The sequence below is a fragment of the Carcharodon carcharias genome, chromosome X (assembly GCF_017639515.1).
Source record: "Carcharodon carcharias isolate sCarCar2 chromosome X, sCarCar2.pri, whole genome shotgun sequence".
NCBI lineage: Eukaryota > Metazoa > Chordata > Chondrichthyes > Lamniformes > Lamnidae > Carcharodon > Carcharodon carcharias.
This window is the reverse complement of record NC_054507.1, coordinates 27,625,069-27,640,068: the sequence shown is the minus strand read 5'-3', so window position 1 is coordinate 27,640,068 and position 15,000 is coordinate 27,625,069. Positions and strand designations below refer to the sequence as shown.

General features: G+C 56.4%; 1 protein-coding gene across 1 annotated transcript in view; it reads left to right on the top strand.

The window, feature by feature from the left end:
- LOC121273234 (low-density lipoprotein receptor-related protein 1-like) overlaps positions 1 to 15,000 on the top strand; it is a 428,870-nt gene that overhangs the window by 160,591 nt on the left and 253,279 nt on the right. The window contains exon 9 of the mRNA XM_041180254.1: positions 231 to 420. Within this exon, the coding sequence (XP_041036188.1) occupies positions 231 to 420 (190 nt within the window). The remainder of the gene's footprint in view (positions 1 to 230; positions 421 to 15,000) is intronic.

Below are 15,000 nucleotides of genomic sequence, written 5' to 3'. Positions count from 1 at the left end.
GGCCGCTCTTGCCGGGGTGGGTGGGTACAGCACGGGCAGGGCAGGCTGAATGGCCTCCTCCAGCGTTTCTCCGCGAGTGGCTGCGGAACGGGGTTCGGCCGGTGCTTTGCGGAGAGCGGTTGGGAATATTCGGGGAGGAGGGGTCGGCGGTGAACATGTTCTGCCAAGCGGTGGTCTTCCCTCTCACAGCCCTTCTCCTCCCTCTCCCTACCCTCTCCACCCCCCCGCAGATCGAGCACCTGTACGGCCTCACCGTGTTCGAGAACTACCTGTACGCCACCAACTCCGACAATGCCAACACACAGCAGAAGACCAGCGTGGTGCGCGTGAACCGCTTCAACAAGACCGACTTCCAGGTGGTGACGCGGGTCGACAAGGGGGGCGCGCTGCACGTTTACCACCAGAGGCGACAGCCCACAGGTCAGTGAGGGGGCTCGAGTTGTGCGGACGGACCGCGGGAGGGGGATCCCCGGCGGCTCAACTTGAGTCGGTTGTGGGTGTGGCCTCCGAGCGCGGTTGGGGTTGTTCAGCGAGTGCTGTCCGAGCGCGGAACCCCTTCCAGCAGTGGACGCTCGATTTTGGGTTGTGCGTTGTGCTGGCGAATGCGGCCCATGCTGTACCGAGTATGAGTAACCCCGGAATTGCCAGGGGACTTGGGGAATTTAGGGGTGTGTATGTGTGGGAGCGAGGGCGCGTGTGTGTGTTTGTGTGTGTGTGGGAGCGAGGGTGCGCTTGTGTGTTTGTGTGTGTGGGAGCGAGGGTGCGCTTGTGTGTTTGTGTGTGTGGGAGCGAGGGCGCGCTTGTGTGTTTGTGTGTGTGGGAGCGAGGGCGCGCGTGTGTGTGTGTGTGGGAGCGAGGGTGTGCGCGTGTTTTTGTGTGTGTGGGAGCGAGGGTGCGCCTGTGTGTTTGTGTGGGAGCGAGGGTGCGCCTGTGTGTTTGTGTGGGAGCGAGGGTGCGCGTGTGTGTTTGTGTGGGAGCGAGGGCGCGCGTGTGTGTTTGTGTGTGTGGGAGCGAGGGCGCGCGTGTGTGTTTGTGTGTGTGGGAGCGAGGGCGCGCGTGTGTGTTTGTGTGTGTGGGAGCGAGGGCGCGCGTGTGTGTTTGTGTGTGTGGGAGCGAGGGCGCGCGTGTGTGTTTGTGTGTGTGGGAGCGAGGGCGCGCATGTGTGTGTTTGTGTGTGTGGGAGCGAGGGTGCGCGTGTGTGTGTGTGGGAGCGAGGGCGCGCGTGTGTGTTTGTGTGTGTGGGAGCGAGGGCGCGCCTGTGTGTTTGTGTGTGTGGGAGCGAGGGTGCGCGTGTGTGTTTGTGTGGGAGCTTGGGTGCGCGTGTGTGTTTGTGTGGGAGCGAGGGTGCGCGTGTGTGTTTGTGTGGGAGCGAGGGTGCGCGTGTGTGTTTGTGTGGGAGCGAGGGTGCGCGTGTGTGTTTGTGTGGGAGCGAGGGTGCGCGTGTGTGTTTGTGTGTGTGGGAGCGAGGGCGCGCGTGTGTGTTTGTGTGTGTGGGAGCGAGGGCGCGCGTGTGTGTTTGTGTGTGTGGGAGCTTGGGTGCGCGTGTGTGTTTGTGTGTGTGGGAGCGAGGGTGCGCGTGTGTGTTTGTGTGGGAGCGAGGGTGCGCGTGTGTGTTTGTGTGTGTGGGAGCGAGGGCGCGCGTGTGTGTTTGTGTGTGTGGGAGCGAGGGCGCGCGTGTGTGTTTGTGTGTGTGGGAGCGAGGGCGCGCGTGTGTGTTTGTGTGTGTGGGAGCGAGGGCGCGCGTGTGTGTTTGTGTGTGTGGGAGCGAGGGCGCGCGTGTGTGTTTGTGTGTGTGGGAGCGAGGGCGCGCGTGTGTGTTTGTGTGTGTGGGAGCGAGGGCGCGCGTGTGTGTTTGTGTGTATGGGAGCGAGGGCGCGCGTGTGTGTTTGTGTGGGAGTGAGGGTGCGCGCTTGCATTTGTGGGAGTGAGGGTGCGCATGTGGGAGCGAGACTACGCACGTGTGTTTGGGTTGTGTGTGTGGTTTGTAGACAGTGCATTGAGGGTGTGAGAGGGCTGTTGGTGTTGGTGGGCCCAGCATTTATTACCCATCCCTAATGACCCTTGAGAAGGGGGTGGGGGGCTGAGCCGCCTTCTTGAACCGCTGCAGTCCTGTTTGGTGTAGGTACACCCACGGCGCTGTTAGGGAGGGAGTTCCAGGATTTTGTCCATGTGGTGTAGGTACACCCACAGCGCTGTTAGGGAGGGAGTTCCAGGATTTTGTCCATGTGGTGTAGGTACACCCACTGCGCTGTTAGGGAGGGAGTTCCAGGATTTTGACCCCAGCGACAGTGAAGGAACGGCCGATATATTCCCAAGTCGGGATGGTGAGTGGCTCGGGAGGGGAACTTGCAGTTGGTGGTGTTCCCCGTGTGTCTGCTGCCCTCGTCCTTCTAGATGGTAGAGGTCGTGGGTTTGGGCGGCGCTGTCGAAGGAGCCCTTGGTGAGTTGCTGCAGTGCATCTTGTAGATGGTACACACACTGCTGCCCCTGTGTGTCGGTGGTGGTGGTGGAGGGAGTGAATGTTTGTGGATGGGGTGCCCCATCGAGCGGGGGCTGCTTTGTCCTGGACGGTGTCGAGCTTCTCGAGTGTTGTGGGAGCCGCACTCATCCAGGCGAGTGGGGAGTGTCCCATCACACTCCTGACTTGTGCCTTGTAGATGGTGGACAGGCTTTTTGTGGGGGGGAGTCAGGAGGTGAGTGACTCTCCACAGGATTCCCAGCCTCTGACCTGTTCTTGTAACCACAGTATTTATATGGCTGATCCGGTTCAGTTTCTTGTCAATGGTAACCCCCAGGATGTTGATCGTCTTAGTCATAGTTATAGAGTTCTACAGCACAGAAAAAGGCCCCTCGGCCCATTGAGTTTGCGCCGGTCAAACAGGTACCTTACTTTTCTAGTCCCATTTTCCAGCACTAGGCCCATAGCTTTTTGTGCCATGGCATCGCAAGTGCACATCCAAATACTTCTGAAATGAGGGTATCTGCCTCCACCACCCTTTCAGACAGTGAGTTCCATATTCCCACCACCCTCTGGGTGAAAAAACTCTTCCTCACATCCCCTCTAAACCTCCTGCCCCTTACCTTAAATAGCGGGGGATTCAGTGATGGTGATGCCATTGAATGTCAAGGGACTATGGTTGGAGTCTCTCCTGTTGGAGATGGTCATTGCCTGGCACTTGTGTGGCCCGAATGTTACTTGCCACTTGTCAGCCCCGAGCCTGGATACTGTCCAGGTCTTGCTGCATTCGGACATGGACTGCTTCAGTATCTGAGGAGTCGCGAATGGTGCTGAACATTGTGCAATCATCAGCGAACATCCCCACTTCTGACCTTATGATGGAAGGAAGGTCATTGATGAAGCAGCTGAAGATGGTTGGGCCGAGGACACTAACTGAGGAACTCCTGCAGTGATGTCCTGGAGCTGAGATGACTGACCTCCAACAACCACAACCATCTTCCTTTGTGCTAGGGATGACTCCAATCAACGGAGAGTTTTCCCCCCAATTCCCATTGACTCCAGTTTTGCTGGGGCTCCTTGATGTCACACTCGGTCAAATGCTGCCTTGATGTCAAGGGCAGTCACTCTCACCTCACCTCAGGAGTTCAGCTCTTTTGTCCATGTTTGAACCAAGGCTGTAATGAGGTCAGGAGCTGAGTGACCCTGGCAGAACCCAAACTGGGCATCAGTGAGCAGGTTATTGCTCAGCAAGTTGCTGCTTGATAACACTGTTGATGACTCCTTCCATTACTTTACTGATGATGTAGAGTAGACTGATGGGGCGGTAATTGGCCAGGTTGGATTTGTCCTGCATTTTGTGTACAGGACATACCTGGGCAATTTTCCATATAGCTGGGTAGATGCCAATGTTGTAACTGTACTGGGACAGCTTGGCTAGGGGTGTGGCAAGTTCTGGAGCACAAGTCTTCAGTACTATTGCCGGATTATTGTCAGGGCCCATAGCCTTTGCAGTATCCAGTGCCTTCAGCTGTTTCTTGGTATCACATGGAGTGAATTGAATTGGCTGGAGACTGGCGTCTGTGATGCTGGGGACCTCTGGAGGAGGCCGAGATGGATCATCCACTCGGCACTTCTGGCTGAAGATTGTAGCAAAATGCTTCAGCCTTATCTTTTGCTCTGATGTGCTGGGCTCCTCCATCATTGAGGATGGGGATATTTGTGGAACCTCCTCCTCCAGTGAGTTGTTTAATTGTCCACCACCATTCACAACTGGTTGTGGTAGGACTTCAGAGCTTAGATCTGATCAGTTGGTTGTGGAATCACAGAATCACAGAGTGCAGAGGAGGCCCTTCGGCCCATCGTGAGTCTGCACCGACACGTGAGAAACACCTGTGACCTACCTCCCTAATCCCATTTACCAGCACTTGGCCCGCAGCCTTGAATGTTGTGACGTGCCAAGTGCTCATCCAGGTAATATTTAAATGATGCCTTAAAGGGATTGCATTGCTCTGTCTATCACTTGCTGCTTATGCTGTTTGGCACGCAAGTAGTCCTGTTTTATAGCTTCACCAGGTTGACACCTCAGTTTTAGGTGTGCCTGGTGCTGCTCCTGACATGTCCTCCTGCTCTCTTCACTGAACCAGGGCTGATTCCCAGACTTGATGGTAATGGTGGAGTGGGGGATATGCTGGACCATGAGGTTACAGATTGTGTTCGAGTGCAATTCTGCTGCTGCTGATGTCCCACAGCACCTCATGGATGCCCAGTCTTGAGTTGCTGGATCTGTTTGAAATCTATCCCATTGAGCAGGGTGTTAGTGCCACACAACAGGATGGAGGGTATCCTCAATGTGAAGGTGGGACTTTGTCTCCACAAGGACTGTGCGGTGGTCATTCCTGCCTATACTGTCATGGACAGATGCATCTGTGGCAGGCAGGTTGGGGAGGATGAGGTCAAGTATGTTTTTCCCTCTTGTTGGTTCCCTCACCACCTGCCGCAGACCCAGTCTAGCCGCTATGTCCTTTAGGACTCGGCCAGCTCGGTCAGTAGTGGTGCTACTGAGCTACTCTTGCTGATGGACATTGAAGTCCCCCACCCAGAGTACATTCTGTGCCCTTGCCACCCTCAGTGCCTCCTCCAAGTGAGGTTCAACATGGAGGAGGCGCTGATTCATCAGCTGAGGGAGGGTGGTACGTGGTGATCAGCAGGAGGTTTCCTTGCCCATGTTTGACCTGATGCCATGAGACTTCATAGGGTCCGGAGTTGATGTTGAGGACTCAGGGCAACTCCCTCCTGACTGTATACCACTGTATGTCCGGCCGGTGGGACAGGAGATACCCAGGGATTGTGATGGTGGTGTCTGGGACATTGTCTGTAAGGTATGATTCCGTGAGGATGACTATGTCAGGCTGTTGCTTGACTAGTCTGTGAGACAGCTCTCCCAATTTTGGCACTAGCCCCCAGGAGTTAGCGAGAGGGACTTTGCAGGGTCGGCAGGGCTGAGTTTTCAGATGTCATTTCCGGTGTTCGTCGATATCGGGTGAGCAGCCCGGTTTCAGTCCAAGTGTGAGAGAGAGAGTGGGGGAGAGAGAGAGTGGGTGTGCATGTGCGTGAGAGAGAGAGTGGGAGAGAGAGAGTGGGTGTGCATGTGCGTGAGAAAGAGAGAGAGAGAGAGAGGGGTGGGGGTGGATGCTCACTGGAGAGAAGGGCCGTGTGTGCATGCGTGAGGGGGTGGGTGCGGGTGAATGGGGGAGAGAGCGAGAGAGAGACGGGGGGGTGCGGGTGGCTGTGGGTTTCAGTAAGATGAATGGTGAGTGCACATGAGGGAAAGTGGTGTGTGTGTGTGTGTTTGTGAGGGTGTGTGTGTGTGTGTGTTTGTGAGGGTGTGTGTGTTTGTGTGTTTGTGAGGGTGTGTGTGTTTGTGTGTTTGTGAGGGTGTGTGTGTTTGTGTGTTTGTGAGGGGGTGTGTGTGTGTGTTTGTGAGGGTGTGTGTGTGTGTGTGTTTGTGAGGGTGTGTGTGTTTGTGAGGGTGTGTGTGTTTGTGAGGGTGTGTGTGTGTGTGTTTGTGAGGGTGTGTGTGTGTGTGTTTGTGAGGGTGTGTGTGTGTGTGTGTTTGTGAGGGTGTGTGTGTGTGTGTGTTTGTGAGGGTGTGTGTGTTTGTGTGTTTGTGAGGGTGTGTGTGTGTGTGTGTTTGTGAGGGTGTGTGTGTGTGTTTGTGAGGGGGTGTGTGTGTGTGTTTGTGAGGGGGTGTGTGTGTGTGTGTGTGAGGGTGTGTGTGAGGGTGTGTGTGAGGGTGTGTGTGAGGGTGTGTGTGAGGGTGTGTGTGAGGGTGTGTGTGTGTGTGTGTGTGTGTGTGTGTGTGTGTGTGAGGGGGTGTGTGTGTGTGTGTGTGTTTGTGAGGGGGTGTGTGTGTGTTTGTGAGGGGGTGTGTGTGTGTTTGTGAGGGGGGGTGTGTGTGTTTGTGAGGGGGGGTGTGTGTGTTTGTGAGGGGGGGTGTGTGTGTGTGTTTGTGAGGGTGTGTGTGTGTGTGTTTGTGAGGGGTGTGTGTGTGTGTTTGTGTGTGTGTGTGTGTTTGTGTGTGTGTGTGTGTTTGTGAGGGTGTGTGTGTGTGTTTGTGAGGGGTGTGTGTGTATGTGTTTGTGAGGGGGTGTGTGTGTGTGTGTTTGTGTGTGTGTGTGTTTGTGAGTGTGTGTGTTTGTGAGGGTGTGTGTGTGTGAGGGTGTGTGTGTGAGGGTGTGTGTGTGAGGGTGTGTGTGTGAGGGTGTGTGTGTGGGGCTGTGTGTGTGTGGGGCTGTGTGTGTGTGGGGCTGTGTGTGTGTGGGGCTGTGTGTGTGTGGGGCTGTGTGTGTGGGGGGGTGTGTGTGGGGGGGTGTGTGTGGGAGGGGGTGTGTGGGAGGGGGTGTGTGGGAGGGGATGTGGGGGGGGGGGGTGTGTGGTGGGGGGGGGGGGGTGGTTGGGGGGAAATGGAAACTGAAAGGACGTGGAGCAGAGACAGGAACCTGGATTGACCGAGTGCCGTGGACACAGTGAAACCCGGCAGGAAGCAGCCGAGGAGAGTAAAGCTGGACCGAGTTTCACATCGAGCTGCAAGCGGTGGAAGCCGGCAGCTCGATACTTTGGGCTCACAGCTCCCTGCAGCTGACGGGCAACGTTTGCAAGAAGTGAACAGCGTCAGCGGGAGAGAGAGAAACTGTGGCCGGCTGTGCAGGTTCCTGATGACGAAACCCGACTTCCCAGAAGCTGAGATGTTATTTTGAATACTCGGTTACCAGCTGTGATGTACAGGTCTGGGCATGTACCTCGGCCTGGGAACATGACACTGCCTTGCTCGAGTGCCTCTCACCCACCGGACACCCCAAACGCCGAAGCAAGACCAGACTTGAACCTTCTCAACCCCGGGTTTCAGCACCAGCTGCTGACCGCTCAGCCAGTCCACGGCACTGCCCCGCTTTGGGGTCTCCACCCCGCCGATTCCACAACATTCCGCGGGCACTACGGACCCCCCCCCCCCTCAAAAAAAACCCACCTATCTCTGTAACCTCCTCCAGACCCTACAACCCTCCCTATCTCTGTAACCTTCTCCAGGTCCTACAACCCTCCCTATCTCTGTAACCTCCTCCAGCCCCTACGACCCCACCTATCTCTGTAACCTCCTCCAGCCCCTACACCCCTCCCTATCTCTGTAACCTCCTCCAGCCCCTACAACCCTCCCTATCTCTGTAACCTCCTCCAGCCCCTACAACCCTCCCTATCTCTGTAACCTCCAGCCCCTACGACCCCACCTATCTCTGTAACCTCCTCCAGCCCCTACAACCCTCCCTATCTCTGTAACCTCCTCCAGCCCCTACGGCCCCACCTATCTCTGTAACCTCCTCCAGCCCCTAAAACCCTCCCTATCTCTGTAACCTCCTCCAGCCCCACACCCCTCCCTATCTCTGTAACCTCTTCCAGTCCCTACAACCCTCCTTATCTCTGTAACCTCCTCCAGCCACTACACCCCTCCCTATCTCTGTAACCTCCTCCAGCCCCTACACCCCTCCCTATCTCTGTAACCTCCTCCAGCCCTACAACCCTCCCTATCTCTGTAACCTCCTCCAGCCCCTACACCCTTCCTGTCTCTGTAACCTCCTCCAGCCCCTACACCCATCCCTATCCCTGTAACCTCCTCCAGTCCCTACACCCCTCCCTATCTCTGTAACCTCCTCCAGCCCCTGCACAGGTCCCTATCTCTGTAACCTCCTCCAGCCCCTACACCCCTCCCTATCTCTGTAACCTCCTCCAGCCCCTACAACCCTCCCTATCTCTGTAACCTCCACCAGCCCCTACAACCCTCCCTATCTCTGTAACCTCCGCCAGCCCCTACACCCCTCCCTATGTCTGTAACCTCCTCCAGTCCCTGCACCCCTCCCTATCTCTGTAACCTCCTCCAGTCCCTACACCCCTCCCTATTTCTGTCACCTCCTCCAGCCCCTTCAACCTCCCTACCTCTGTAACCTCCTCCATTCCCTACAACTCTCCCTATTTCTGTAACCTCCTCCAGTCCCTACACCCCTCCCTATTTCTGTCACCTCCTCCAGTCCCCTACACCCCTCCCTATCTCTGTAACCTCCTCCAGCCCCTACACCCCTCCCTATCTCTGGAACCTCCTCCAGCCCCTACTCCCCTCCCTATCTCTGTAACCTCCTCCAGTCCCTACACCCCTCCCTATCTCTGTAACCTCCTCCAGCCCTACAACCCTCCCTATCTTTGTAACCTCCTCCAGCCCCTACACCCTTCCAGTCTCTGTAACCTCCTCCAGCCCCTACACCCATCCCTATACCTGTAACCTCCTCCAGTCCCCCACACCCCTCCCTATCTCTGTAACCTCCGCCAGCCCCTACAACCCTCCCTATCTCTGTAACCTCCTCCAGCTCCTACACCCCTCCCTATCTCTGTAACCTCCTCCAGCCCCTACAACCGTCCCTATCTCTGTAACCTCCACCAGCCCCTACAACCCTCCCTATCTCTGTACCCTCCACCAGCCCCTACAACCCTCCCTATCTCTGTAACCTCCACCAGCCCCTACAACCCTCCCTATCTCTGTAACCTCCTCCTGCCCCTACAACCCTCCCTATCTCTATAGCCTCCTCCAGCCCCTGCACAGCTCCCTATCTCTGTAACCTCCTCCAGCCCCTACACAGCTCCCTATCTCTGTAACCTCCTCCAGCCCCTACACAGCTCCCTATCTCTGTAACCTCCTCCAGCCCCTACACAGCTCCCTATCTCTGTAACCTCCTCCAGCCCCTACACCCCTCCCTATCTCTGTAACCTCCTCCAGTCTCTACATCCCTCCCTATCTCTGTAACCTCCTCCAGCCCTACAACCCTCCCTATCTCTGTAACCTCCTCCAGCCCCTACACCCTTCCTGTCTCTGTAACCTCCTCCAGCCCCTACACCCATCCCTGTCCCTGTAACCTCCTCCAGTCCCCTACACACCTCCCTATCTCTGTAACCTCCTCCAGCCCCTACAACCCTCCCTATCTCTGTAACCTCCTCCAGCTCCTACACAGCTCCCCATCTCTGTAACCTCCTCCAGCCCCTACACCCCTCCCTATTTTTGTAACCTCCTCCAGCCCCTACACAGCTCCCTATCTCTGTAACGTCCTCCAGCCCCTACACCCCTCCCTATCTCTGTAACCTCCTCCAGCCCCTACACAGCTCCCTATCTCTGTAACCTCCTCCAGCCCCTACACCCCTCCCGATCTGTAACCTCCTCCAGCACCTACAACCCTCCCTATCTCTGTAACCTCCACCAGCCCCTACACCCCTCCCTATCTCTGTAACCACCTCCAGCCCCTACGACCCCACCTATCTCTGTAACCTCCTCCAGCCCCTACAACCCTCCCTATCTCTGTAACCTCCTCCAGTCCCTACACACCTCCCTATCTCTGTAACCTCCTCCAGCCTCTACAACCCTCCCTATCTCTGTAACCTCCTCCAGCCCCTACAACACTCCCTATCTCTGTAACCTCCTCCAGATCCCTACACCCCTCCCAATCTCTGTCACCTCCTCCAGCCCCTACACCCTTCCCTATCTCTGTAAACTCCTCCAGCCCCTACACCCCACCTTATCTCTGTAACCTGCTCCAGCCCCTACAACCCTCCCTATCTCTGTAACCTCCTCCAACTCCTACACCCCTCCCTATCTCTGTAACCTCCTCCAGTCCCCTTCACCCCTCCCTATCTCTGTAACCCCTCCAGCCCCTACACCCTACCCCTATCTCTGTCACCTTCTCCAGTCCCTACACCCCTCCCTATCTCTGTAACCTCCTCCATTCCCTACAACCTTCCCTATCTCTGTAACCTCCTCAGGCCCCTACACCCCTCCCTATCTCTGTCACCTCCTCCAGCCCCTACACCCCTCCCTATCTCTGTAACCTCCTCCAGCCCCTACACCCCTCCCTATGTCTATAACCTCCTCCAGTCCCTGCACCCCTCCCTATCTCTGTAAACTCCTCCATTCCCTACAACCCTCCCTTCTCTGTCACCTCCTCCAGCCCATTCACCCCTCCCTATCTCTATAACCTCCTCCAGCCCCTTCAACCTCCCCACCTCTGTAACCTCCTCCATTCCCTACAACTCTCCCTATCTCTGTCACCTCCTCCAGTCCCCTACACCCCTCCCTATCTCTGTAACCTCCTCCAGCACCTACACCCCTCCCTATCTCTGTAACCTCCTCCAGTCCCTACACCCCTCCCTATCTCTGTAACCTCCTCCAGTCCCTACACACCTCCCTATCTCTGTAACCTCCTCCAGCCCCTACACCCCTGCCTATCTCTGTAACTTCCTCCAGCCCCTACAACCCTCCCTATCTCTGTAACCTCCTCCAGCCCCTACAACCCTCCCTATCTCTGTAACCTCCTCCAGCACCTACACCCCTCCCTATCTCTGTAACCTCTTCCAGTCCCTACACTTCTCCCTATCTCTGTAACCTCCTCCAGTCCCTACAACCCTCCCTATTTTAGTAACCTCCTCCAGCCCCCTACACCCCTCCCTATCTCTGTAACCTCCTCCAGTCCCTACACCCCTCCCTATCTCTGTAACCTCCTCCAGCCCATACAACCCTCCCTATCTCTGTAGCCTCCTCCAGCCCCTGCACAGCTCCCTATCTCTGTAACCTCCTCCAGTCCCTACACCCCTCCCTATCTCTGTAACCTCCACCAGCCCCTACAACCCTTCCTATCTCTATAACCTCCACCAGCCCCTACAACCCTTCCTATCTCTGTAACCTCCTCCAGCCCCTACAACCCTACCTATCTCTGTAACCTCCTCCAGCCCCTACACAGCTCCCTATCTCTGTAACCTCCTCCAGCAACTACAACCCTCCCTATCTCTGTAACCTCCTCCAGCCCCTACACCCCTCCCTATCTCTGTAACCTCCTCCAGTCTCTACATCCCTCCCTATCTCTGTAACCTCCTCCAGCCCTACAACCCTCCCTATCTCTGTAACCTCCTCCAGCCCCTACACCCTTCCTGTCTCTGTAACCTCCTCCAGCCCCTACACCCTTCCTATCTCTGTAACCTCCTCCAGCCCCTACACCCTTCCTGTCTCTGTAACCTCCTCCAGTCCCCTACACCCCTCCCTATCTCTGTAACCTCCTCCAGCCACTACAACCCTCCCTATCTCTGTAACCTCCTCCAGCCCCTACACCCCTCCCTATCTCTGTAACCTCCTCCAGCCCCTACAACCCTCCCTATCTCTGTAACCTCCACCAGCCCCTACAACCCTCCCTATCTCTGTAACCTCCACCAGCCCCTACACCCCTCCCTATCTCTGTAACCTCCTCCAGCCCATACAACCCTCCCTATCTCTGTAGCCTCCTCCAGCCCCTGCACAGCTCCCTATCTCTGTAACCTCCTCCAGCCCCTACACCCCTCCCTATCTCTGTAACCTCCTCCAGCCCCTACAGAGCTCCCTATCTCTGTAACCTCCTCCAGCCCCTTTTCAGCTCCCTATCTCTGTAACCTCCTCCAGCCCCTACACCCCTCCCTATCTCTGTAACCTCCTCCAGCACCTACAACCCTCCCTATCTCTGTTATCTCCTCCAGTCTCTACATCCCTCCCTATCTCTGTAACCTCCTCCAGCCCCTACGACCCCACCTATCTCTGTAACCACCTCCAGCCCCTACACCCCTCCCTATCTCTGTAACCTCCTCCAGCCTCTACAACCCTCCTTATCTCTGTAACCTCCTCCAGATCCCTACACCCCTCCTTATCTCTGTGACCTCCTCCCGCCCCTACGACCCCACCTATCTCTGTAACCTCCTCCAGCCCCTACGACCCTCCCTATCTCTGTAACCTCCTCCAGCCCCTACGACCCCACCTATTTCTGTAACCTCCTCCAGCACCTACACCCCTCCCTATCTCTGTAACCTCCTCCAGCCCCACACCCCTCCCCATCTCTGTAACCTCTTCCAGTCCCCTACAACCCTCCCTATCTCTGTAACCTCCTCCAGCCCCTACACCCCTCCCTATCTCTGTAACCTCCTCCAGCCCTACAACCCTCCCTATCTCTGTAACCTCCTCCAGCCCCTACACCCTTCCTGTCTCTGTAACCTCCTCCAGCCCCTACACCCATCCCTATCCCTGTAACCTCCTCCAGTCCCCTTCACCCCTCCCTATCTCTGTAACCTCCTCCAGCCCTTACAACCCTCCCTATCTCTGTAACCTCCTCCAGCCCCTACAACCCTCCCTATCTCTGTAGCCTCCTCCAGCTCCTACACAGCTCCCTATCTCTGTAACGTCCTCCAGCCCCTACACCCCTCCCTATCTCTGTAACCTCCTCCAGCCCCTACACAGCTCCCTATCTCTGTAACCTCCTCCAGCCCCTACACCCCTCCCTATCTGTAACCTCCTCCAGCACCTACAACCCTCCCTATCTCTGTAACCTCCTCCAGCCCCTACACCCCTCCCTATCTCTGTAACCTCCTCCAGCCCCTACGACCCCACCTATCTCTGTAACCTCCTCCAGTCCCTACACACCTCCCTATCTCTGTAACCTCCTCCAGCCTCTACAACCCTCCCTATCTCTGTAACCTCCTCCAGCCCCTACAACACTCCCTATCTCTGTAACCTCCTCCAGATCCCTACACCCCTCCCTATCTCTGTGACCTCCTCCAGCCCCTACACCCTTCCCTATCTCTGTAACCTCCACCAGCCCCTACACCCCTCCCTATCTCTGTAAACTCCTCCAGCCCCTACACCCCACCTTATCTCTGTAACCTGCTCCAGCCCCTACAACCCTCCCTATCTCTGTCACCTCCTCCAGTCCCTACACCCCTCCCTATCTCTGTAACCTCCTCCATTCCCTACAACCTTCCCTATCTCTGTAACCTCCTCAGGCCCCTACACCCCTCCCTATCTCTGTCACCTCCTCCAGCCCCTACACCCCTCCCTATGTCTATAACCTCCTCCAGTCCCTGCACCCCTCCCTATCTCTGTAAACTCCTCCATTCCCTACAACCCTCCCTTCTCTGTCACCTCCTCCAGCCCATTCACCCCTCCCTATCTCTATAACCTTCTCCAGCCCCTTCAACCTCCCCACCTCTGTAACCTCCTCCAGTCCCTACACCTCTCCCTATCTCTGTAACCTCCTCCAGTCCCTACAACCCTCCCTATTTCTGTAACCTCCTCCAGCCCCCTACACCCCTCCCTATCTCTGTAACCTCCTCCAGTCCCTACACCCCTCCCTATCTCTGTAACCTCCTCCAGTCCCTACACACCTCCCTATCTCTGTAACCTCCTCCAGCCCCTACACCCCTGCCTATCTCTGTAACTTCCTCCAGCCCCTACAACCCTCCCTATCTCTGTAACCTCCTCCAGCACCTACAGCCCTCCCTATCTCTGTCACCTCCTCCAGCCCCTACAACCCTCCCTATCTCTATCACCTCCTCCAGTCCTCTACACCCCTCCCTATCTATGTAACCTCCTCCAGCCCCTACACCCCTCCCTATCTCTGGAACCTCCTCCAGTCCCTACTCCCCTCCCTCTCTCTGTAACCTTCTCCAGTCCCTACACCCCTCCCTATCTCTGTAACCTCCTCCATCCCCTACACCCCTCCCTATCTCTGTAACCTCTTCCAGTCCCTACACTTCTCCCTATCTCTGTAACCTCCTCCAGTCCCTACAACCCTCCCTATTTCTGTAACCTCCTCCAGCCCCCTACACCCCTCCCTATCTCTGTAACCTCCTCCAGTCCCTACACCCCTCCCTATCTCTGTAACCTCCTCCAGTCCCTACAACCCTCCCTATTTCTGTAAGCTCCTCCAGCCCCTACACCCCTCCCTATCTCTGTAACCTCCTCCAGTCCCTACACCCCTCCCTATCTCTGTAACCTCCTCCAGTCCCTACACCCCTCCCTATCTCTGTAAGCTCCTCCAGCCCCTACAACCCTCCCTATCTCTGTAACCTCCTCCAGTCCCTACATCCCTCCCTATCTCTGTAACCTCCTCCAGTCCCTACACCCCTCCCTATCTCTGTAACCTCCTCCAGTCCCTACACACCTCCCTATCTCTGTAACTTCCTCCAGCCCCTACCACCCTCCCTATCTCTGTAACCTCCTCCAGCCCCTACAACCCTCCCTATTTCTGTAATCTCCTCCAGTCCCTACAACCCTCCCTATCTCTGTAACCTCCTCCAGTTCCTACAGCCCTCCCTATCTCTGTAACCTCTTCCAGTCCCTACAACCCTCCCTATCTCTGTATCCTCCTCCAGCCCCTACACCCTCCCTATGTGTGTAACCTCCTCCAGCCCCTTCAACCCTCCCTATCTCTATAACCTCCTCCAGCCCTCCTACACCCCTCCCTATCTCTGTAACCTCCTCCAGCCCCCTACGACCCTCCGAGATATCTGTGCTCCTCCAATTCCAGCCTCTCTCCCATCCTCCCTCCCTGATTCCCATCGCTCCACCATCGGCGGCCGTGCCTTCACTTGGCTGGGGGGCCCCGAGCTCTGGAATTCCCTCCCTAAACCTCTCCGTCACTCTCTCTCTCTCTCTCTCTTTC